The following is a 26,106-nucleotide window of genomic DNA, read 5'->3' as shown; positions in this document are numbered from 1 at the left end:
TCGTCTGAAAATGCACTTTTTATTGAAAGTGATTTAATAGATTGACAATTCTAAAACCAATCTAGTATCGTATGTCAATTACTCCATGCCCATCGAGCAGTATTATTTAAAGAGAAGCTCCACAATTCATCAGTATTGGCCATATAATCAGCAAGGGTTACCTGGTCACACATCTGGTGTGTGTAGGTGAAGTACATTAGGCCGCTTCTGGATGGACCTAATACAGGAGTGTCTTTGTGCCCATGCTACGGACACAATACCCGAACCTTCAGTGGTTCATCAGAAGCTAAAGTTAGCGCACCATAGGCTTCTGGTTCAGAAAACCATTGGTCTGGAGGACCCGGCCTATCTGTGCATTGCTAGGACAGCCCACTGATTTCAATGGGATCCATGTAACGCTTCATTTCCCCTGTTGCGGCACTTTTACAGCTGATTTCCAGCTGTTTCGACGGCAGTGCAAAGAATAAAAGAAACAAAACCCGACAACTCCCTTTAACTGCACGACAGTCACAGTCCATTGGAATACATAGATTTGCGTGAAAGTACAAAACTGTTGCGTGACAAAGAAATAATATATATATTTATATTCAGTAAGGCATAGGGTGAAAAAGTCATGACTGACCTTTTACAACGGTTATTGTCGCATAATAGCATGAATCCCCAGGTTTATAGTTCCAATAGCAAGTATAAAATATTTATTAAAATGAGATCTGTCAACAGCATCTAGTCTACTTGTGAAAGGTTTCCAGGTACAGAGCCACATATACAGTAGTGACATTTTGCATTTTTTGTAAACAACCAATATTATTCAAAAGTGGAGCTTCACAAAAACAGAAACAAAAACACAAAGAACAGTTTAAAACTAAGAGAACTTTTAGTGCTTTCCTCCTCTAATTCCCTCATTTACAATCTCACCAACGTTTAATTGCGATGACTATTATAAACCTCTTAATATTTCATATACTTGGCTTGCTTACAACGTCGCCCATCTTGAATTGCTATAGAATCACAACACAAGGCTAGGTCTCCACTGAGACTTTTTGTACTGTGACTTTCCAAATTGTATCTTTCGAGGGAGAGCTGCAGTCCACAGGAGTGAACGCAACTAAATGTATTCCTCTGGACCACAGCTGTAGATCAATCGTTAAAATTGGGCAGTTGTGTTACAAAAAGTTACAGTGGAGGCCTAGCCTTAAACAGACCTTCACTATTAAAAATGTCTTAGAGTAAATAAACTTTCCAAAAACTTGACACGTCAGAAAATTTGATCGGTGAAGGTCCTAGCACAGAGACCCCCCCACTTATAGCTAAAACGAACCGACCGAAGAAGTCGGGTGAGCACTGTGCCACTGTTTCTGATCGGCTTCCTTCGGAAAGCCAAGAAAGTGGTATACGGGCTCAATAGAAAATCTGTACACAAAGTTTTTGGAAAGTTTAGTTCCCCTTTAATATTAGATCAGTGGGAGCCCTAGGAGCGGATATTCTTATGGATGTCCACTGGTTCAGTGCCATATCTGCTGGTAAGCAGACAGATTCCTCCCTGGATTGGGTAAGCGATTTCCACTCTGGCCACAAACTTCAATGTCTTCTCATACCACAGGCACTGCCACTTAATCAAGTTCTTTTCACAATCAGAGATTCCAAGTGGTCTCAACTTCTATTTTGTTTTCTTGCCAGAAACCGCACCACTTTGGTCCACTGGCTGTGTCTGGTATCGCAAAAAAAACAGAAGATCCAGCGATGTGTGGTATGAATCGGAAAAACTCAATCCGGATTGGATTTATTTACTTTGTCGGCTTGCAGGGGCTCACTTGACCTAGCCATGATTAAGAGCACAGCTAGTGCTTGAAACGCGTAGGCTTTTTTTATTGCCATAACCTACCACCTTGTTATCTCTCCTGGTGTTTTTTCTAAGCTTTGTTTGCTTGCATCTGAATAAAGTGGAAATTGAGTTTTTCCGATTCATACCACACATCGCTGAATCTTCTCTGTTTTTTTCTACTATTACCTGCCGTGTGCCGTCGCGGATGATCCGGGCGATCATCAACACAGGAGTATCAGGCTGGTGAGCTGGAGGGTTTCCTCCCTTCCCTTTTCCCCTTCATTAACTCTGGTATCGCAACTCTGGTCCAGTCAAGTAAGACCTAGCGGCAAATGCCAGACCAGAGTGTTGTGGCTTCAGAAAACAATAACATACCACTTCAATATATTTTTGTTTATTTCTTGATGTTAATTGCTACCTCAATACTGGGCGTATGAAGACTACACCATGCAGAAATCAATCTAATAGTTGCATGGCGTTTGTTCTCGGGACAAGTTCATCTATAGGTGACAGAGCACTATCGAGATATGTAATGCACCCAATTTCCTTGCAGCACTGCCACCTGCCTCCAGTTCATAGGGGGGGCTACAATATGTGCTGTGAAGGTGGCACAGAAAGGGTTTATCCAAATGTGCATAGTGCTCTCATGTGACGACAGAGGCGTTAATGTACACAAAGAGTCTTGGCCTGACAATCAGAACAAAATAAATCCTCGGACATGCGTATAACAAAAATACACTTTAAGGCAAATTTAAAAAATACATTTTGTTAACCGGTGTCCTATAGCATAAAACACCTAATTACATAGGATTAAGAACTAGAATAGAAGAAAAAATAAAAAAGTCAAAAAAGTCAAGTTGCTTCATGTTTGGCTTCAAGAACTCTTTCCCATATCCATTGCTTGTCGGACATCTGCTACGGCCTCCGGAACTTTCACAATCATTCCATTCATGAATGGCCGGAGGCAGATTTGGCACCCCAGTCTTGACCTAAAGGAGAACAAAATCTGAAATAATTAGTAGGAAAAACCTTTATATACAACTCCGCTATTAAACTTTATAAATATAGTGCAAACACCATAGCTAAGCTCACAATTCTACTGGTTGTTATTGGAAACGGTCAGCCGGTTATTGACAGACATCCCTCAAAGTTTAAACACCAACGCACATGACCATGTGTGCCACCTGAGTCTCATCCGTGATCCGTGGATAGATAGGACCTGTCCTATCTTTTGATGGATTCGATTTTTCACTGACCCTATTCACCCACTAAAGTGAATGGGTCTGTGAAAACTATTGGGTGCCACTCGGATGCTGTGAAAAATGGCCCGCGTGGCACTGGTTTGTGTGTAAGAGGGCTAACTGATGTCGTTACTGTACACTACTGTGAATAGTCCTTGCTTTGGAGATTTGGATTCTGGGAAGACATTGAACCAACTAGGAATGTTGCGAAATTTAAGCTCTGTACCCTGCAGAATTGTGAATACAGCTCTGGATTGGTACAAGTAATTTACATAGTTACCAATCTTTCTATGCTGTTTCAAACTATATCTGAACTGTACAGCTGTGATCAATATGACCACTAATCACAAAATCCATCTGTGTAATCAAATACTCTATTGTTTCCTGCTATCAGCCATTATTTAGGCTAGGGAGAGGCTGGCTGTAGTGTTTCTTTATTGGGATTACTGGTATGAAGTCCAGAAAAGAACTTCCCTTAGGATCACTACGTTCTCACAAATGATCAGTTCAGCCCAACATAAAAACCGCAGCAATGCAAAGTAGCGAATCCAGACGCATTTCACAAACCTGCTATACGGGCTGCCTTTATGAGACTTGACGTACAACGCCACACATTAAACAGAAAGGTCAGCTTGTGACCATAATTATGGAGTTTTCCCACAATAGGAACATTATTAAATAACAAAAGATAAACTCCGATCCCGGCTGCTTCAGAAGGGGGGGCGGGGGTCAGTGTTACAGCCGCCGCTGAGGACGTGCCCTCAGATCCTGAGCCATCACTGTGCCGTAAATGCACAGCAGTTTGCAGGAAATGACCCGCCAGCTGCGCTGTAAATTTAGGGCGCAGGGCGTGAAGGGTCAAACATTTTGTTTTAGTCATTCAACCCAAGAAAGTTTAATTTCAAACAGTTCAATAAGGGATGGGGGTTAGATTGGGACCACACTGAGTGCCAGAATTGAGGGCCACTCTGTAAGAGCAACTCCGGCTCTGGCAGACCCGGTACATAAACGTATTACATGGACTGTCGGTGGCTTCTCTTGACAACCAGCTGCTATCACCAGATGATAGAGAAGCCAGACCCAACCTCATGTTTAAAAGGGATCGCTCAGGAAGACAACCCCCCCCCCTTTTTAAAAAGATGGATCATGCCGAGATAGTTTAATCCTTGCAGCACAAAGGAGACATTACATGTCAGTGAGTCCATAGGCGAGATCCAGCATATCCATCTCCTCATCCGTAACTGGTTCCAGCTGCTGAAATATATGGTCCTCGAAGATGAGATGACAAGTAGAACAGGCCAATGTCCCCTCACACGCACCTGAATCGAAACATGAAGGAAGCGGTATTCAGTTACAGCACATTATATAGGTCAGTGCCGGTCATCTGACATTATTAAAGGGCTTGTATTCGGCTTCTGGTTTGTGTCCAATTGCATCTTGGATGTTTCTGACCCAGTTGTATCGAAAAAATTATTTTCAATGAGAAACATATTTGGGTGTTTGCCTCATTTGGCATCTATTTTTCATCTCAGAAAGCAGATGTTCGTTCTGATCCAGTTCCTAATATGACTGATCATTGAAGAGACTATGAGGTCAGGTCCCACGAAAAACCCAAGAAACAGCACCACTTGTCCACAGGCGGTGTTTGGTACTGCAGTACAATCCAGTTTAGGGTATGTTCACATCTGCATCAGGGCTCCATTCCGCTATTCTGTCGGAGCTTCCCGCCCAAATGGAGCCCTGACTGACACAAAGAAACCATAGGTGAATGACCCGGAAACCTATGGTTTCCATTTGTGTCAGTAAGGGCTCCATATGGATAGAAAGCTCAGATGGAACGGAGCCCTGACGCAGAGGTGAACGAAGCCTTACTTGTAGGGGGCGGAGCAGCAATACCAGATTGACAAATACATTGGTAAATCTTCCCCAGTAGGCCTAGTTTGTCAAAACTAATAGAAACACGGGTGTCACCCATAGCAACCAATCACAACTTTCATTTGTCCAGAGGAGTTTAAAAAAATAATAAAAGATGAGCTCTGATTGGTTGCTATGGAAAATAGTTTTGATAAATAAAGCCCAATATTAAAAGATTAATATGTATTACAATTCTGTATTATACCCCTCTGCTATGATCCATTTGCATCAGGTTAGGCCGCATGTCAATAGATTTGTTGTAGATTTTACTGAATCCGATTTTTGAAACACCATTCACACGTTAAAAAAAAAAACAAAAAAAAAAAAAATCAACAAAACTTATGGAGCCAACAATGAAGTCAGTCAACTCAAACAAACTACTCTACAAACCGGTGGTCCCTCTATTCAAATCAGATCCCACTTTAGTGCCACATGGAAGAAAGGAAACAACAACCGATCCAAGCACATTCCGGATTCGAAGCGGAGGTTGTCTCTTCCATTGTAGTCACAGCAGTCTCCCTTCCGACACAGTAGTCACAACAGGTCCCTCCTAACTTCTCCGGTAGTTACAGTAGCCACCCCCATACATTAGTAGTCACAGCAGCACTAAAGCCCCCTCATTAAACCCATCTGATCACTTCTGAAGGAAGAGATGAAGCGGGATGAGGTCAGGGACTGTGCTAATACTCAGCCACATATACAGGGCAAGGTGCAAAACCTGGTCACCAGGGCTGATTTTGTAGACGGATTGCGGATTTCTATTAAGGCAAGGGCAGAATTATACAGGTCTAATAACTGGTAAGGGGCGTTCACATATATTAATTGTCCGTCAGTTCCCTCCAGCATGTTTCAGGAAAACCGGAGGGATACTGAAGGGAGAACGGGTCCCAAAGCCTTCTATGGGATCTGTTCTGGCACATCAACATATGTTGTAGCGCCATACAGCGCAGAACCTGTGCTGAAGATGGATCCAAAAATGTTACCTGTAGCGTTTGTGACCGGCTCCGTATCCTATCTTCGCGCACTGTTCGCCGGATGCTACCGCATCCACCTTCCGGCAGCACCCGGCGTGAGAGAATAAGGCCCTATTCCACTACTAGAGGGAGCCCCTGTCCATATACGGAAAGTGACATCAGGGGTCCTCCTGGACCGGATCCCCGGCCAGAGCGTTGCAGACGGTCTGGCCGGGCATTCCACTCCTAGAGGTAGCCCCTGACATATATGGACTGGGACGTCATGGGCTACTCAATGGCACTACCTACAGAGGGCACTGTGGCATTATCTACAGGATTTAATCAGTTTTTAAAGCAGTGAAAAATGGGTCACAATCAGTCACCAAAAACAAACATGGAACGGATGCAAAACGGCTGTCAAAAATTGACTTAAAACCGCCGTTTCTAACGGCATACACATGGACCCTGTCGTGTGAATAGTAATTGCAAACCCGGGGTGGGATCAGGTAGCTCTAAAGGCACCAAAAACTAGTCCCTCCCTGAAATTAGGGCTAGTGTTTGGTGTCTTTGCAGGTTCACATGGCTGCTTTAAAGATCTGAGGTGAGGGGAGTGGACAGCAGCTGCCTTCTGGGCTCTCCCTCTCGGTGCTGCTCTAAATATGACACTCGTGACATTATAATGTGTGTCAGACTTCAGTGTAGCGCCGAGGCTGGAGCAAAGGAGAGCCATGACATGCCAGGATCACGTCAGAAGCTTTGTGAAATGACAAGTACACAACATGTATCTAATCTATCGTGTATCCAATTAATCACAAACTGCACCACTGATAAAATTAGCACATTTTCAGCCCCTAGGCCACCTTTTTGGTGGACCATTGTGGTAAAAACGGATGTTAAAAACAGATAACGAACGACAACTAATTATTTTGTAGCAAAAAGAAAAAAAAAAAAAAAAAAAAAAAACCCGGATGCAGATGCAACTCATATACGTGAACGCACCTAAAGACTATCAAGTAATTGTCGCACACACACTGAGGTAAATAAGTCCTAGTAAGGGGGAGCCGCAGGGTCGCTAAATTATTATTGGTGGATTCATTGGGAAGATTTATATTCTAGAGTGAGGCCTAAACCCGTGATGTATATTCTACACGTCCTGTACATCCTGCAGCTATGAACTACATCCACACAACATTACAAATCATACGCATACATTTTTCCTCGGACCAAAACAAAGAGTTTGCAATTTCCATACCGATGCCGACTAAATCCTGAAGAATAAGTGAGATTTAAGAAATAAGCACAAAGGGATTTTAGGGTCAAATTAATTTGATGAGCCGGTTTTCCTACCAGTTGTGATGCACCATGTGGTGGATCTGACACCAAGGGGATCCAGTAAACCCATAGACTCCCAACCGGTGACACTACAGCGGTGGTGAAACTACAACGCCTACCATGCCATAAAAGTCTGCAGCCCTCAGAATTCTGGGAGTTGTAGTTTCACCAAAACTGGCAAACAGTGCAGGAAACTGTTAGGGTATGTTCACACGGCCTATTTACGGACGTAAATCGGGCGTTATTGCCCCGAATTACGCCCGAAAATAGCGCCTCAATAGCGCTGACAAACATCTGCCCATTGAAAGCAATGGGAAGACGTTTGTCTGTTCACACGAGGCGTATATTTACGCGCCGCTGTCAAATGACGGCGCGTAAATAGACGCCCGCGTAGAAGAAGTGACCTGTCACTTCTTTGGCCGTAATTGGAGCCGCTATTCATTGACTCCAATGAATAGCAGCGCTAATTACGGCCGTAATTGACGCGGTGTTCAAGCGCCTGCACATGCCGGTACGGCTGAAATTACGGGGATGTTTTCAGGCTGAAACATCCCCGTAATTTCAGCCGTTACGGACCCCCGCCGTGTGAACATACCCTTAAAGTGAAGGCAAGTTATGGAAACATATGGGTGGTCTCACAAGACTTCAGAACTTCCATTCATTTAAACACAGAGGGTCCATGCATGTGCAACCACCTCCCTACCAAGAATCTCCTTGTTGGAATGGTGTCTCCTAGATAGAGTAAACTGAAGTGTTGAATTATCTTAATTTTTGCTATGACAAACATTTCCATGGAAAATCATTGTGATTCTAGCAAAGAATAAAAAAACAATTATAATTTGTCACTTTTTCTCATCTATGGATAGTAATTATTGTTGCAGAAGGCAAGGAGCTGCATTGATAAGAATGAATACAAGGTTCAAGAAACACTATACAAGTCATTACATTAACCCCTTCTATCAGATGGTTCATTCTAAGGGTATGTGCACACACACTAATTACGTCCGTATACTTATGTACGACGCTAGGAGTCCCTGCCTCTCTGCAGGACAACTGTCCCGTACTGTAATCATGTTTTCAGTACGGGACAGTTATCCTGCAGCGAGGCAGGGACTCCTAGCGTCGTACATAACTATGATGCTAGGAGCCCGGCTCCCTGCACTGAGTTCGGTCCGGTACTTGCAGCCGAAATACGTCCGTCAATTACGGACGTAATTAGTGTGTGTGCACATAGTGTATGTCATGTCTATTAGGGTAAGTATGAGTAATGGTCCCAGAAAGCCGGGTGACAACACACATGGGACTTTTAATTGCTGCCATATTGGTGGTCACCAAATTTTTATATCATATCAGTCTGATCTGCTCCATGACCCGGTGCCCGCACATAGAGGCGCACGTTGGGGGTGACAGAATGGTCCAGTATCTTTACATCATCGTTAACCTTGACCAGCAGCATTCCAGGAGGGATCGGAGGCGTCGTATGCGGGTGATGACTGTACATTGCTCAACGTCTCATATTTCAACCTTCAGTATGTTCCACTATATTCACATCACGGCTATAGCAAGCGATACGGAATTGTATTAGACTGCAGATTAAAGGTCATGTTCACACAGCTTGTGCAACTGCCTGAAAAATGCAAGGCCAATTTCGAGAGAACAGCCTATAAAATCTCTTTTTTTGAGCAGATGTGCAGCTTTTTTTAAGCGTATTTGGAGTTTTAGGGTATGTTCACACACACTAATTACAGACGTAATTCGAGCGTTTTTGTCCCGAATTACGTCCGAAAAATGCGGCTTGAAAGCATTGACAAACATCTGCCCATTGAAAGCAATGGGCTGACGTTTGTCTGTTCACACGAGGCGTATATTTACGCCCGCGTCAAAGAAGTGACCTGTCACTTCTTGGGGCGTAATTGGAGCCGTTATTCATTGACACCAATGAAAAGCAGCGCCAATTACGTCCGTAATGGACGCTGCGTTCAAGCGCCTGCACATGCCGTAACGGCTGAAATTACGGTTATGTTTTCTCCTGAAAACATCCCCGTAACTTCAGCCGTTACGGACGCTGTCGTGTGAACATACCCTTAGTGCGAATGGGAAAAAAACGCTTTAGAAAGTGATTTCACTGCTTTTATTTACGAGGCATTTTTTTGATTCAGCATGAAAATACCTCATATGAACTACACAGTAGATTTCCCATTGAAATAAGTCTGCAAACAGCTTTCAAATTTGAAAGCAGAATGCAGGCTCTGAAATACGCCTGAAAAGATGCTGCGTGAACATTGACTAATGCTTGTTCACACAATGCAGATTTTGAATTTTTTTTTTATTTTTTTAAAGTCAAAACCAGAATTGGATCCAGAAGAGCAGACCTATAAGGCAATCCACAGTGTGTGAACAAAGCCTAAACATCATTGGCTGAATATTCAGTACACTTATTTATTGCACTAAAGCCCCAAACTTTACAGGTAGGAACGCAGATAGCGGATACAATGTGGATTTTCCGCAGCAAATTAATTCCGGAGAGTCCGCAGAGTAGTACAGAGCAGCAGTTTGGGTGAGATTTGAACAAATATCCGCACACAGCCGGAAAAAAAAAAAAAAAAAAAAACCTCAGCAGGAAACCCATCCATATAGACCCGCGGTGTTTTTTGTTTTTTTTTAAACGCAGCATGTCGATATATGCTGCGGAATCATATATATATATATATATATATATATATATATTTTATACTTACCAACCACGCCTGTTCCCAGCGACGTCTCATTCTCCTCTGAGCACAGCCCGGCCTCCTGTGATGACGTTTAATCCCAGCGACTGCTGCAGCTAATTAAAAGACGCTCACATCGACTACAGCGTCATCCCAGGAGGCCGGGCTACACTCGAGTGGGACGCGACTCCATAGGTATGGAGTAGAAACGTTTTGTTTTTTTTATTCCTTCAGTACTTCCTTCCGCAGCAGACACGCTGACAGAAAAACTGCACCACAATTCAGTGTGGTTTTTCGGACGGAATTCCCTATTGTTTCCAGGACGGATACGCGGGGTAGTTTTACGCAGCGTATCCGACCTGTATGTTCATACCCTAAATTAAACAAGTCCTGCCTCAATAGTCTAATCCTAGCATGCGGATATGAAGCCCTTAGGCCAAATTTTCACAAGTAGCGTAACATGTGGGCGGAAGATTGGTAGCATATCACAGTAGCAGCAAAGCGGTTGAGATTTATCAAATCTTATATACGCGCTTTGGAAAAACGTCCGTGCAGAACTATACTCTCCTCCTGGAAAGACGTTTCGTCCAATGCAACTGCTGTAGCCAACCGCAGGCTACAGTGTCACGTGAGACCAGTCGTCACCCCAGGGACCACCCCCGGGGAGCAGGGAGTCTGCATTGTGGCAGCACCAGGGGAGGAGTGTACAGCCTTTATTTTTTTATTTCTAAATCCCATCCTCCCCTCTTTTCCACCGACAAATCCAATCAAAAATCTGCATCAAATCAAACACAAGTGCAGATTTTCAGCCACAATTGGGTCAGATTCTCGGGGAAAAATTCAGTAGGAGCAAAGTGGATGAGATTGTAACAACGTCTCGACACACTGCAGAAGTTCACGGCAGAAATGGACCTGCAGTGCGGACTTGAAATCTGCAGCATGTCAATTACGGTCGCGGAACGAGAACGGATTTGTGGTGGATTTTCCCCTTTGGGAATGTTCACAGGGGTCGGATACAATAAAATTCTGCAGCGTAAACAACCCAGAATCTACGGAGCGCGGCTGAAAATCTGCACTAAAAATGGTGTTCAATTTGGTGCAGACTTCCGCTGGAATGGCCGCTACGGAAAGCAGAGGTGGAGAAAAAACAAACAAAAAAAACACCACCAGTCCATACTCCGTAGGGAAGCGTCCCTGATCCTCACGTGTGGTGTCGGCGCAGCCAGCCTCCTGTGAGCACAGCAGGCCGACAGCACGGACAAGAGCGGAGGGGTGAAGGAATTGCCGCTATAGCAGTGACGGGAGCAGAGTATGGACTGTTTTCTATTTTAGGCTGGGTTCACACAGAATTTTGCTGAGTTATTAATGCGGCCAGATGTTACATTAAAGTCTATAGTAAAATATCAAATGCACTACATAAAACTGCGTTCTGCTTTGTGACAATTTTATGGTCAGTCTATTTTAAAAAAATAAAAAAAATAAAAACGCTGCTCTAAATACTTTAAAAACACATGTACGAAATGACACCAAATCCACATGTTACATTTGACACACACACACACACACACACACACACACACACACACACACACACACACACTAAGGCCCTGTTCACACAGTTTATTTACGCTGATTTTGACCCAGAAACCATGTCGGGATCAGCAGCAAGAAACGTCACGGGAAAAAAAAATAAAAAAAAATGACCAGGACCTAAAACTCCAAAAGAATTCAGCGTGTGACGGAGGCCTAATATGGGAATTAGGTCCTTTTTTTCACTCCATTACTTACAATTTTTGCTGCACAGCAAAAACGTCAACATTTGCAATTTGTCGCGGATTTTCAGTTCCTCGTGTAACTCAATGAGGAAAATCAGCAGCAAAAATGCAACGATTAGGATCAGGATGAGAATTATTAAAGTGTCATTCACGCTGGTGCTACAGAAATAAGCTGCAGATCTTCCATACGCAAACCTGGACGTGTTGCAGAAGTCCCTGCAGGTCGACCGATTTCCATAAGTAAAATGCACCGGTGATTGAAATCAGGGCACGATTATACGATACACGGTAACATACGGGGTGTGCAAATTTACTAGAGTAAAAGCAGCATCAGAGCACACGGAGTGAATAATCCTTGTTCTAGTCTTGACAATTTTATTACTTACTAAGCAACATGGCTGCCGACATGGTATGCAAGATAGTAACGATTCTGCCTTTGGCAACACCCAGCCTCCATAGCCGGCATGTGGACGAAGTCTCAATGACGTTGCGTCCGTAGTGGTGTAATGTCCCATGGCAGTAATTCGACAATATGGCCGTGTCACTGAAGCCCTAACCTATACACAGACCCTATAGGGTAGAGAGGCACAGAACTAAAGAAAAACATTTTATTTGGCATCTACTTACCAAAACCATCTATGTCTAAATTTTTTTCCACAACAAGGTCCAGAAGGGATTCTCCAACCTTCCCCTCCGCTACAATGGCCTCTCCATCCCGGGTTATGAATTTCACTTTTACTTTGTCTTCTGAGCTGTGGGGAAGGGGAAAGTAGTTAAATCGGGTTCCAGGTTCTGTAAGAACAGCGACAACCGCACAAAATACACAGTAGGCCTCATGGGCTGCATTTTGCTGCCGTGCTCCCATACAAAGTATGGGAGCATGGCCTGTAAATCGTGGCAAGCAGGACACGCTCCATAATTCCCGGCACGGACACCTATCTGTAGCGGCAAGGAAGGGTGTCCGCAGCCAATAGAACCAGGCAGGTCCGGAACTGCAGACCGTATTACAGTCCGCATTTAGAGATTCTTTACGGTCGTGTGTATGGGGCCTAAGACCAGCAAACATATTCAAGGTTGAAACATCTTCAGCAGATTATAGTACCAGGCAAGAGGATGAGATTTTACAAAATCTCACCCACGCAGAATTTGGCCTGCGGCGTGGATTTTATAATCTGCAGCATGTCAATTCTGTTGCAGATTGCACACAGATTTTCTCCATTGACTTTAAGGGTATGTGCACACGATGAGAGGCTTTTATGTCTGAAATGACAGACTGTTTTCAGGAGAAAACAGCTGCCTCGTTTCAGACGTAAATGCTCCTCCTCGCATTTTGCGAGGCTTCTCTGACAGCCGTAAATTGAGCTGCTCTTCATTGAGTTCAATGAAGAACGGCTCAAATTACGTGGCAAAGAAGTGTCCTGCACTTTTGCCGAGGCAGTCATTTTACGCGTCGTCGTTTGACAGCTGTCAAACGACGACGCGTAAATGACAGGTAATCTGCACAGTACGTCGGCAAACCCATTCAAATGAATGGGCAGATGTTTGCAGACGTATTGTAGCCCTATTTTCAGACGTAAAACGAGGCATAACACGCCTCGTTTACGTCTGAAAATAGGTCGTGTGAACCCAGCCTAAGGCTACACGCTGCGGAATTTGGTGCAGAAAATCCACAGGTGAAAAACAGAACTATGGCTAGAGTCACACGACCGTGTCAGTTTTGCGTCCACAATAAAATGCAGCGTTTTTCCTGCATTGCAGTTCCTTGTGCCATCAGTGTGTGTGTTCCGTGAGGCACGTCAGTGTTGGGGCACATTTATTACCCCCTCAGCTTTTTAGAAACTGGTGCTTGAGTCACAGACAGCACACTGACGACTGTCCGGGATTCTGTGTGCTGTCCGTGATTTTCCCGCAACCATGGACTTCAATGCGTGTGTGATATGCAAAAATGCACCAGAGCAGGACATGCAGTGAGTTTCACGCAACGGAAACACGCTGCGTGAAAAATCACGCATGTCTGAATGGCCCCATTGAGTTGCATAGGTCAATGTGCCGTCCTTGGTTTTCATTTATTTTACTTTGGAAATAGGGAGAGAGGAAAAGAATTGTGGTTCCTATTATAAATTGAAAATAATAAATTTTATTAATTGTATTTATATTAAAATATTTTAATATTTCTATAATTCTCAATGTAGGTCAATTATTCAGTAGTGCAGAAGACCCCTTGTCCTGCATTTAAAGAAAAGAATTTGTCTTTTATATGCTACTATCATATAACATTGAAGTTAGACTTGCTAAGGTGAGTATAGATCTAATGACATAGATATATTACATGTACTGTGTGAATCAGTGTTAGCTGTCAATCATTAAACATTGTATCAGTTTTATATATACTGATATTTCCAATGTTTTCTGTTTGTAAATAGACAAGTATTAGTTATACATTGTGTCTATTCATTTTGTACTGAAATCAGACAGACACTTTATCTATTTGTTTGTGCTTTGTACTGATGTTGTTAGATCATATTCTCAGGATAAATTGCAACAATCATTGCTGAGATTTGGTTTTTATTTTTTATATATTATTTATTTATTGTCTCTTATATAATTATTTGCAGTCCAAATTATGTTATGTTACACTGGCTACCTCAAGTAGTGCCAGTGCGGTAACTTGTAAAAGGTGAGCACTATAGGATATAATATCGTTGTAGTGTGCTCTGAACTGGTTCCCTCCTTAATTATGTAGGAGGCTATTCACATTGGTGCTGTGCGGTTTTTAGGCTGGGTAGTTTGTTTGTTATATGCTACTTGTATCTCCGATCCTCAATTGGGATCAGTAGCAAGATGATTTGCTTGTATTAACTTTATATGTAAGTTACTTGCTGTCTGCCTTCTGTCAAAAGCAGCGAGCAGCAGCCGATTGAAATGTTAAAATCAGGCCGCTTGTGTGTATCGACGTGCTAAGTTATGACCAGGCCGCTTGTATATATCATCGTGTCAATCTAAGCGCTGTATATTCAGTTAGGATTGCGCTTGGAAGTATGTTTTCTTAAGAAGCTGCTAGCTATAAATTTTCTTATATCTCCGTTTTTGCGGAGACGGCCGTAGCTAACAGCACTGTGTGTGGTCTAATGGACTTGCTCTGCAAGTCAGCTGGTTTTGTATGCGTTGTCAGGGATAATCGCCCTGCAGCATTTGTCAAAATTCACGTCCCGCTCTCCTGCAGGGAGCAGTGCTTTTACAAGTAAGTCTTTGCAGACTGTTTGTTAATTTTTATATCATTGGTAGTAGCATTCAAATTGGGCTAAGACCTTGTACATTGAGTTCATAATATGACTGGACACCCGACGCGCGTTTCGCTGGCATTCCGGCTTCCTCTTGGGGTGTGACCCGCCGATTCTGACGCCCTTAAATATCCTGTGTATTGAGTGACAGTCAAGGGGGCCAATAGCATTGTTTTAATTATAACGTGTGTAAATGACAGGTAGATAAATTCCTAATATCTGTCCTAAGGCTCAAAATTGTCTCTAAAACAGAGAAAAATCATTTTTAAATGATGTTATTTTAAGATTAACTATAGCTCTTTGTTTCTTAATTGTAAAATTCCAATTTGTATATGGATATCAATTATATCTCGATTTAAGTCACATCTAGTTATTTTCCAACTGTATGGGTATATTAATCTATCTGATATGACCAAGGAGATTTTCTAGTATCATATATGGAGTTTATAGAAATTCACGGTGCTTGATTTATTGAACACGCTGCGTGAAAAATCACGCATGTCTGAATGGCCCCATTGAGTTGCATAGGTCAATGTGCCGTCCTTGGTTTTCACGCACAGCACAAGGACGTATACAACGCTCGTCTAAGGCCTAATAGCACATTCTTTGATGCATTTGTAGGTGTGGCTTTTACAATTTGATGCGGAAACCGATGCGTTTTAGTGATTTAAAAATAAATAAATAAATTTTCAGATACAATTCGTAAGCGGAAATGCAAGATCCATTGACATGCTGTGGATTTTAAAACATGCACCGCAGGTCAATTTACGTGCGAAAAAAAAAAATCTGCAACGTGTAAATGAGATTTCTTGAAGTCTCATTTATTTTGTTGCTGCTGTATTAGGGTATGTTCACACGGCAGCGTCCAATACGCCTGAAATTACGGAGCGGTTTTCAGGCGAAAACAGCTTCTGAATTTCTGACGTAATTGCTCGTACTCGCGTTTTTCGCGGCGTCAATTACGGACGTAATTGGAGCTGTTTTTCAATGGAGTCAATGAAAAACGGCTCCAATTACGTCTCAAGAAGTGACATGCACTTCTTTGACGCGGGCGTCTTTTTACGCTCCGTCTTTTGACAGCGGCGCGTAAAAAAAAAGCCTGTGTGCATAGAACACAGTAAGACCCATTGATTTCAATGGGCAGATGTTTGCCGGCGGTTTGGAGCCGTATTTTCGGACGTAATTCGAGGCGTAAAACGCCCGAATTACGTTTGTAAATAGGGCGTGTGAACATACCCTTACACTGGATTTGCCGCACGAAAATACGCACTTTGGCCCAATGGGGTAGAAAAAGTCCACATTGAAATCTGCAAGCAATCTAGTGCTGTAGATCACCTAAGGAGCTCAAGATTTTAAAACAGTTTTTTTTTTTTTTGTGTGTGTTTTCCAGATTCTGCAGGAAAATCCACAACGGCAAACCTGCACTTTTTTCTAGTAGCTGAAAGAAATCCACAACAAAATCCACAAGATTCTATGCGGATCTATTTGACAGAAAATGACACACGGCAAGACCGCGTTCACATGTTGCATTAAGATCCGCCATCTATTTCCACGGAAGAAATCCAAGGCTTGCCCTCAGATTTCTGTTGCCAGTATGCAGCCGATCCGCACGAAGATCAGCCGTATTGTCAGTCTACAGAGTCGATCCGCGGCTTTTCTGTGCAGAATCCGGCAGCTACATATTTTTGCAGCTGAAATTTTTTCCTCCGTGCAGACAAAAATCAAAGCAGAAAATTTCCCAAAGGGTTGCGGAAACCGCATGGGATGCGGATTATCAGAGTTTTACGTGAGTTTGACATAAAATTCATGCCAAAATCTGTCAAATCTGAAACGTGTTTCTTTCACACAAAGGAGCTTTGCAACATAGTTCATAGAGTAGCCGCCTATGGGAAAACCGGCAGAAAAAAAAAAAACACATGCATGCTGCGTTTGGAAAAAAAAAAAAAAAAAAAATGTAATGATCACAAAATCAGCCCAAAAATCAAAACACAGTTGTATGGAGCGCTCTTTATATTTTACTATAGACATTAATGCAAGAACTGGCTGCACTAACAAATGGCCTGCCAAAAATTGCTATAAAAAAAAAAATAATAATTAGGCCTCATGCACACGAACGTATTTTTTCCCTCCCGTAAATACGGTTCCTTGGTCACCCGTATTCCACCCGTATTTACGGGCACGTTTTCGCTGCAAAATTGCACTGCACTAATCGGCAGCCCCTTCTCTCTATCAGTGCAGGGTAGAGAGAAGGGACAGCCCTTTCCGAGGTAAAAGTAAAAGAATTTCATACTTACCGGCCGTTGTCTTGGTGACGCGTCCCTCTTTCGACATCCAGCCCGACATCCCTGGATGACGCGGCAGTCCATGTGACCGCTGCAGCCAGTAATTGGCCTGTGATTGGCTGCAACGTTCACATGGGCTGAAACGTCATCCCAGGAGCCCGGACTGGAGGAAGAAGCAGGGAGTTCTGGGCAAGTATGAACTTCTATTTTTTTTTACACCTCGATTTATATTGTGATCGGATGTCACTGTCCAGGGTGCTGAAAGTTACTGCCGATCGTTTAACTCTTTCAGCACCCTGGACAGGGACTATCCACTGACGTCGCCTAGCAATGCGCCCGTAATTACCGGAGCACACACGTAGTCACCCGTAATTACGGGAGCCCCATAGACTTCTATGGGCCTGCCTGTGCCGTAATTACGGCCTAAAATAGGGCATGTTCTATATTTTTCAACGGCCTGGGCACCTTCCCCTAAGCATACTGGGAGGTACCCTTGGCCAATAGAAGTCTATGGTCCCGTAATTACGGGCGTTTTTACGTTCGTGTGCATGGGGCCTTAAGAAAAAAAAAGTAGTGAAAAAAAAACCAAAAAAAAAAAACACAAAATGCTGTGTGGGAATCCAGTCTTAAGATACACACAATCGTTTTTTTCCCCAAATAGTGCATCTCAAAAGACTGTAGTGCTTCTTAGGTTATATATTTTTTTCCAAATAGCGTCTTTATGTTAGGTGACGTTTTACATTTTGCAAATCGTGTGATAGAGATTGTGATGCAAAAAGATTCCTCTTTACAGCACATGATTTTGAAAAAACGCCACCAAAAACGGCATACATATTATCCATTGTTTTTTTTGAAGAGACGCGCACACAAGGGGGCACTCCCTCCGTCTGGAGAAAAAAAGGTTCAACCTGCGGAGGCGACAAGGCTTCTTTACAGTGAGAACTGTGAATCTATGGAATAGTCACCGCAGGAGCCGTCACAGCAGGGACAGGAGATGGCTTTAAAAAAGGGTTCGATAATTTCCTAGAACAAAAAAATATTAGCTCCTATGTGTAGAAATTTTTCCTTCCCTTTTCCCTTCCCTTGGTTGAACTTGATGGACATGTGTCTTTTTTCAGCCGTACTAACTATGTAACTATGTAACATATATACATTGACTCCATTGAAAAACATCTCCAATAACGGCCGTAAAATACGCTGCGAAAAACGAGAGTTGCTACAAAAACGTCTGAAAAATCAGGAGCGGTTTTCGCCGTATTTTTAGACGCTTCTGGTGACTGCGTGTCAACATACCCTTACTGCGTTTTTGTAACAAAAACAAAACCCACAGTTCGTAGTGAGTTTCATTCCCTATTGACTTCCAAGCCAACATCTGGCTGCACGTGAAGTGATGTCCTCTGCAGGGTTGGAAGAAAGCAGTGAACAAAAGCTCCTGGGGCACTTGCCTTGGCACCTGCACCGGTTATAGTATAGTGGGTTTTTCTTGTGGAGCAGACTCTTCCAGTCTGTGGCATGTCACTAATGGTGACGGAAACCTAGCTAATGGTCTTCGTCTGTCACAGGATTCCGTCGCGGAATCAATAGCGCAGTCGACTGCGCTATTGGTTCCATCAAGAACAACGGACCCGTCACAACGGTGACAGGGGAAAACCATTAGCTAGGTTTCTGTCACCATTAAGTTCAATTGTGAGGGAAATGGAAGTTTCCGTTTGCCTTTCCGCTGAGGGGTTACCCCGACGGAAACCTCAGACGGAACCCCTCATTGGACACAGGCGGTGATGTGAACAAAGCCTAAGACTGGAGCCGTACAGTGCTCTCTGTGGGATACTAAAGATGTTCCCCTAAGGCCCTGTTCACACGGCATGAAATTGATGCGTTTTACGTGCCATAAAAAGAAACATCAGGGCAATTCTTTGGCGTGTAAAACACACCTAATTTCCATAATCAATGGGAGTCCTGACTACGCACCCAAAAAAAAACAAAAACGTGTCAAAGACAGACAAAAACGGCTGTATTTTAAACAGCACTTTACAAAACTGCTAGCGTTTGACACTTATGCACATCTGTGTTTTTTAGCGTTGTGTGAACAAGGTATGTAAAGGTCTTAAATCTAACCAACCCCTGGTAAATCTGGGGCCAGGATACATTATATTGAATTACATATAATCCTATTTTTACTGGGTATTAGGACCTCTAGTCCGGTCGGCTTTGAAGCAAGTCCCATTCCCATAGTGTAGTCAGTAACTCTACAAGGAATGTGGTGGCTGGTTGCAGGGACAACTGCCTAGGTGGTGCCCGCATCTTCCACCATTACCAAGTCTCACCTCAGAGTAAGGATGCACGATGCATCGAAACTTCGATACTGTTTCGATACTGTGCACCCCCAAACGGTTCGATACAGTTGTTTCATGTATTTCGATACTTCGCTGTGCAGCCGCACAGCTCAGTATTGTAACACATGAATGTATGAGAGCGAGGCTGCGGCTGTGTGATACAGCCATTGCCGCGCTCCCGAGTCCTGATAACAAGTGCGCGGGGTCAGGATAATGCGATGCGGCCAGCGCTGCACTAATGAGCGGTGGCACGGAAGACAGAACATGGCAGACGCACTGCAAAACACCCCCATGTTCTGTCTTCAGTGCCTGAACCGCTCATTAGTGCAGTGCCGGCTTAATCTCCTCATGCTGACCGCGCACGCACTTCCTGTCAGGAGCGGGGCAATGACTATATTACACAACCGAAGCCCCGCTCTATAACGGCGGAGATCAGAGAAACCTCTGATCTCTGCCGTTATTCCCGTGAATGCTGCGATCACAGCGGACTGCGGCATTCAGGGGAAAATTAGAAGGGGGATGCCCCTTGGATTGCGTCACAGGGAATTCCTGTGACACGATTGAGGGACATACCATATATGGGCAGACAGCCCAGGGTCCATTGAAGGACCCCAGGGCTGTCCTACCATATTTCCTGATAGGGCATACCAAAGTATGTCCTAACAACTGCCTGTGTGCTATCTGTACACCGGCTAATGTACTGTAATATAGATATATGCCAGTACATTAAAGTTTAAAAATAAAGTAAAAACATAAAGTAAAATTAAATTTAAAAATAATACACATACACCTTTTTTTTTTTACAATAAACATTAAAATAAGTCTCAATACATAAAACATACACATTCGGTATTGGCGCGGCCGTAATAACCTGCACAACAATTTTTTTGCATCATTTCTGATGTGTAAGCTGTAAAAAAATAAAATAAAAACTGCTTTCTATCACTTATTGTGGGGCACGAGGTGTGATGAATTTAACCTCCATGTGCCTCACATTAATAGTAATTAACCCCATCATGTACCTCACATTAACCCATTATGACTGAGAAACATGATGGGGTTAATTACTATTAATGTGCGGCACGTGGAGGTTAAATTCTTCATCACACCTCGTGCCTCACATCAGAAAATGGATGAACTTTTTTGTTATTTTATTACTGTTGGTAAAGTATCGAAATCGCAATACTACACGAAGTATCGGTATCGAAGTCCAAATTCTGGTATCGTGCCATCCCTACCTCTGAGAGCTCTATATGGCTCCACGTCGTCGTCCAGGAGCTGCGTTACAATTGCTACTCACATGGTTGGATCTTTCGCAATGGTCACGAGGTTGCTTGCAACTCCCCCCCCCCCCCCCATAGGGAATCATTGATGTTGAAGTCCTCTAGTCTGGTATAATCTGTCCGTGAGCATGGTCATAAATACAGGGTCAAAAGTTATAACAGGTAAAGCAACATAATAGGGAAATGAGGTTCTCGCATTCGCCTTCTGGCTACAGGTACAAAGAAACCCTTTATGGCTTCATCCCCAACATGTTCAGCAATAGACTTTGTTCTTCTCCAAGTGTACAATATGTGCTAAACTCCACGAGGGATATTCCGGGACTGAGTTTTTTTCTTGGTTTTTGTTTTTAACAAAAAAGCCTATAAAAAGCGTAGCATCAGATCTATAGGAAGAAATGACAGACGTACAGAAGACCGGGAAATGTAAGGAACAAGTTGGGACAAAATAATGTCAGAAGATGGACAAGGACAATAGAATCAGAACGGTCAGGTTAAGGCCATGATCACACAGGATGGAAATTATGCAGATTTTCCCTTGGGATTATAGTCGTAGCAAAGTGGGTGAGATTTGGACAAATCTCATCCACACACTGGGGAAAAAAAAATAAATCATTTATAAATTAGCCTGCAGGGTTTTGCCGCGGAATAGTTTTCTTCCTTTTTGTTGTAGATTTTCTGCACGGAGTTTAATCGGGAGGTAAAAATCTGCAACAAAAAGCAAACGTTGATGCGCAGGTAAAATGTATCAACATGGAGACCGGATATAGTGTAGTTGAAGCAAACGCTTAGGCCTCGTGCACACGTCCGTGCCGGTAATCACGGTCCACGATTACGGGCACGGCCAGTTGCGAACAGCCACCCGCATTTTTCGCCCGTGCTCCCATATGGAAAAAACACCCATCTGAAAAAAGCAAAAAAAGACAGGACATGTCATATCTTTTGTGGAGGCTTTCTACAGCCCGGATACCTTCCCGCAAATACACAGGAAGGTGTCAGTGGTCAATAGGCGTGAAAGATTCTACGGTCGTCTGCATGGGAGCTTAGGCCGGGTTCCCACGTAGCGCAAGTGCTGCGGAATTTCCACAACAAATTCCATGCGGAAATTCTGCAGCATTTACAGTAGCAGCAAAGTGAATGATATCTAGTAAATCTCATGCCCGCGCTGTGGGGAAACCGCGGCGTAAACGTTAATAAATTGACCTGCGGTGCGGAATTTAGTTCCGCAGCATGTCAATTTATGCTGTATTTTGTTGCGGATTTTCCCTATTGAAATCAATGGGGATGCAAAGCCAAGTGTTGCGACTTTTGTGGCGTAATCGCAGCGATTACTCTGCAAAAATTACGGATTTTTTTTAAAACGTACCCAGAATGCCCTCCTTCCTGCAGTCCGGCCTCCTGGGATAACATGTCATCTCATGAGACCACTGCAGCCAATCACAGGCTGTAGCATCACATGGCCTGCAACGTCATTGTAGGAGGCCGGACCGAACGTCAAAGGAGGGAGGTGGGTAAGTATGATCGTTTTTTTACGCAGCGGAATGTGCGGTGGGTTCCAGGTCAGAAACGCTGCGTGATTTTTACACATCGTATCCAACCTGTGGGAAACCGGCCTAAGGGCTAGTTCACACAGTGGATTTTGGTGGCGGATCCCGCCGCTGAACTATTCCTGCTGGCAGGAGTAAGGTTCCTCCCTCCCATTGACATCAATGTGAGGTTCAGGCGGAGAACGTGCAGGGCGCTTCTTTTAGATGAACGTCGTTCGATCCCATGGACCATCTGATGTATATGGAGGTGTCAGACTCTCCCCTGATGGCAGGTGTCGGAGGAAGGAAGGATCGGGCATGTTGGATTTTAACATGCCCAATCCTTTGTTCTCACGGTAGAGATGCTGCTGCCAGAGGGGTCTGTCAGCAGCTTATTCCAGTCTCCCCATTGCGTACACATGCACGCTTGGTAGAGCTAAACATGTTTATGGGGGGTTGGGGGGGGGGGGGAATAGCTGTCGGTAAACCGCTATCTAAGTATATGGGCTTTAGTTAGGAGAAGTATGAGATGGGTTGTCACGATACCAGAATTTGGACTTGGATACCGATAGTTTGTGCAGTATTGCGGTATTCAATACCAAAACGATACTTTGCCAGAGTTTAAAAAAAAACCCAAAAACAAGTTCTTCCATTTTCCGATGTGAGGCGCGTGGTGTGATGAATTTAACCTCCATGTGCCTCACATTAATAGTAATTAACCCCATCATGTTCCTCCGTCATAATGAACATTGGGTTAATGTGTGAGGCACATGGAGGTTAAATTCATAACACCTCACACCGCACATTAATAAGTGAAAGAAGAAAGCAGATTTTATTTTATAACCATGTAAACGTCATAAATGACGCTATAAATTTGTTATTACGGTCATGACGATCTAGAACGTGTATATTTTATCGAGACTTTTTTTATGTTTATTGTAAAAAATGTGTATGTGTATTTTTTTTAATTGACTTTTTTTTTTACTTTTTTATATTTAAACTTTAACGTACTGGCATATATCTATATAGTGATAGCGATCAGCATGAGGCGATGCGGCTGGCGCTGCACTAATGAGCGGCGGCACCGGCACGGAAGACAGAGGACATGGGGTATTTTGTAGTGCGCCCGCCATGTCCTTTCTTCAGTGCCGGCGCTCATTAGTGCAGCGATTGCCGCATCACATCATGCTGACCGTGCGCGCGCACTTGTCAGGACTCAATGACTACTACATAGCCGCGGCCCCACCCTCATACATTCATGTGTTACTATACTTAGCGGTGCGGCCGCACAGCTTTGTATCGAAATCCATGAAATAACGGTATCGAACCGTTTGAGGGTGCACGGTACAGTATTGAAATGTCGATGCATCGTGCGACCCTAGTAGGAGACCAGGGCTCCATAGAAATGAAGTTCATCAAAAATCTCTTCATAATCTTTTGCAAATCGCTCCAGTCAAGAGAGTCCGCAGAAGTCTTTAATCACTTCTAAAGGGTCAGTCTACTCTGTGGGACTGGGGGAAAAAAAAAAAAGTTTTCCAAAAAGTCTGGACGGTAATCGGATTCCTCAGAAAGGAAGCGTTCAGACGACAGAAGTTAGGGGATAGCGGTTAATGCCATTCCCTAGTATACATGGATGTCATAGGAAGAGACCCCCCCCCCCATCCTTTGAGCCAGAGCAGATACACAAAACTGGTTTCCGCTCGGACGGACCCGACACCTTCATTTCAATGGCCACCCTGTAACGTCGTAGCGGATGTAACGTATGGTCAGGTTCCGCTTCTCCTGCCGATAACGGCTCACGGATAATCAGATCTACCCCTTTAAAGGGCTAATTCCCAACAAAGACATTTGGCCTATCCCCAGGACACGCCATAAATACCTTATAGGTGCGAGTCCAAAGCCGAGCTCAGCACTTTCCGTAGCTAAACTTCGACAAGCGCGGAAATCTCTTCACCGATTTCAATTGGAAAAGTAACCCACTGTGAAGGGGACAACGCACCCACTGTGAAGGGGAGAACGCACCCACTGTGAAGGGGACAACGCACCCACTGTGAAGGGGACAACGCACCCACTGTGAAGGCGAGAACGCACCCACTGTGAAGGCGAGAACGCACCCACTGTGAAGGCGAGAACGCACCCACTGTGAAGGCGAGAACGCACCCACTGTGAAGGCGAGAACGCACCCACTACACATTTATGGCTTATCCTGTGGATGACGAGAAGCTCCTAAGGCCTCATTCACACTTGCATATTTTGGTCAGTATTTGTAAGCCAAAACAAGGAAGGCGTCCACAACACAGAAGAGATACAAACATTTCCTATATCAGTTGTGCAGGATCCATTCCTGGTTTTGGCTTCCATATACTGAGGTGTGAATGAGGCCTATGTCTATATATCTTTTTTTAGCCTCTGGAGGTAAACGAGAGTGCTCCAATTCACTGACAGCAAGCCTCTTCAAAACAGTGAGATACTGAAACAGAGTAAATTAGAAAGTTCCAGTATATAATATTAGAATGGATTTACATAAAACCAGAAAATCCCTTGAAGGGAAACTTAAAATACATATTCAGCTTTGAACAGGTTCAGTTTACATATGGGATAAATCTACATAACTGTGGAGGAACTCTGTAAACACAGTATAGGTATTACTTGTATGATCCAGAGTTAAAGGCAATTACATTATTTGTGATTATCTGATATATTGTCAGTTCCAGAGTCCCTACAGTAGGGATTTTTCTAATATGGAGATGGTCCCCGATCTGACCGGTGTCCTGATAGTTTTCACTATTGGGATGCAGGTCATTAAAAGGTCCATACACTGCAAGATATCTGCAACAATGGAACATCCTAATGTAGAATATATACTTCATGGATCTGATACACATCACCCGGTGTACCCGCACATTATCCCCAATCTGCTATATACAGATATGTGCGGACATGAAGGAAGTCACCATGGCCGGCTCCAGGTGTATATAGGCAATCTGGCTACCTCACCCTTGGCTCGACAAGCATGGTTATGCAGACTATCCATGCCCAGTGGGCCCTGGCATCTGCCCCAGGCTTGCCTGTTGCTGGCACCAGCCCTGGACACAATCAGTGGCATAGGATTATACGGTAGAAGTCCAATCACCCAAAAAAAAAAAAAAAAAAAAAAAAGAGAGTGAGAAACACACATAGTTCTGTCCTTGATTCTCACGGCACCATGATGATGATGATAATAACAAAACAAAAAAAAGTTCTCCTACTATTTAGGCGAATGTAGCTCTCAAAACTACAACTCCCAGAATGCTTTTCCAGCAGACGTCAGTTGTTACAAAAGGTAAAGGTTTGAAAAGCACGCTGGGAGTTGTAGTTCCTTAGGACAACAGTAAAGATAAGCCTGCTGTCACCGCAGGGTATAGTCAGGGACATGTAGAGCGCGCCGGGGTTACCGTGACAGCAGGAAATAGCACAGGGAATACCTGAACGGCCGCGTCGCTCCGGTCCCCAGAGACACTCCAGCCGCCCGCAGCGGCCGCTGTACCGCGGAGATCCGGCTCCTGCCAAAAAGACAGCGGGAGCTGGATAACAGTCTGGTCACTGCTGCCATGTCTGTCCCTGTGTTCCCGGAACCAGTCCCTGCTGCAAAGTTATACAAGCCGGGGAGGAGCATG

General features: G+C 43.8%; 1 protein-coding gene across 1 annotated transcript; it reads right to left on the bottom strand.

The window, feature by feature from the left end:
- FDX1 (ferredoxin 1) lies at positions 1-26,092 on the bottom strand. The gene is made up of 4 exons (XM_075851599.1): positions 25,915-26,092; positions 12,376-12,500; positions 4,253-4,382; positions 1-2,811 (listed from the first exon to the last, which is right to left on the bottom strand). Exons 1-4 carry the CDS (start codon positions 26,040-26,042, stop codon positions 2,697-2,699), a joined length of 498 nt encoding a protein of 165 aa, XP_075707714.1. The 5' UTR covers positions 26,043-26,092; the 3' UTR covers positions 1-2,696.
- Between the last annotated feature and the right edge of the window lie 14 nt (positions 26,093-26,106).

Source organism: Rhinoderma darwinii, chromosome 2, assembly GCF_050947455.1.
Source record: "Rhinoderma darwinii isolate aRhiDar2 chromosome 2, aRhiDar2.hap1, whole genome shotgun sequence".
NCBI classification, from domain to species: Eukaryota; Metazoa; Chordata; class Amphibia; order Anura; family Rhinodermatidae; genus Rhinoderma; species Rhinoderma darwinii.
The sequence above is the reverse complement of the archived record's forward strand: the minus strand, read 5'-3'. Positions and strand labels throughout refer to the sequence as shown.

Bases quoted from the DNA above. Each gene is read 5' to 3' on its own strand.
- FDX1 (XM_075851599.1), bottom strand. From the start codon at position 26,042: ATGGCAGCAGTGACCAGACTGTTATCCAGCTCCCGCTGTCTTTTTGGC. The intron at 4,383-12,375 runs GTAAGTAGATGC...GTTTCGATTCAG, and splicing joins TTTAGACATAGATGGTTTTG to GTGCGTGTGAGGGGACATTG. The intron at 2,812-4,252 runs GTAATGTCTCCT...GTTCTCCTTTAG, and splicing joins GCCTATGGACTCACTGACAT to GTCAAGACTGGGGTGCCAAA.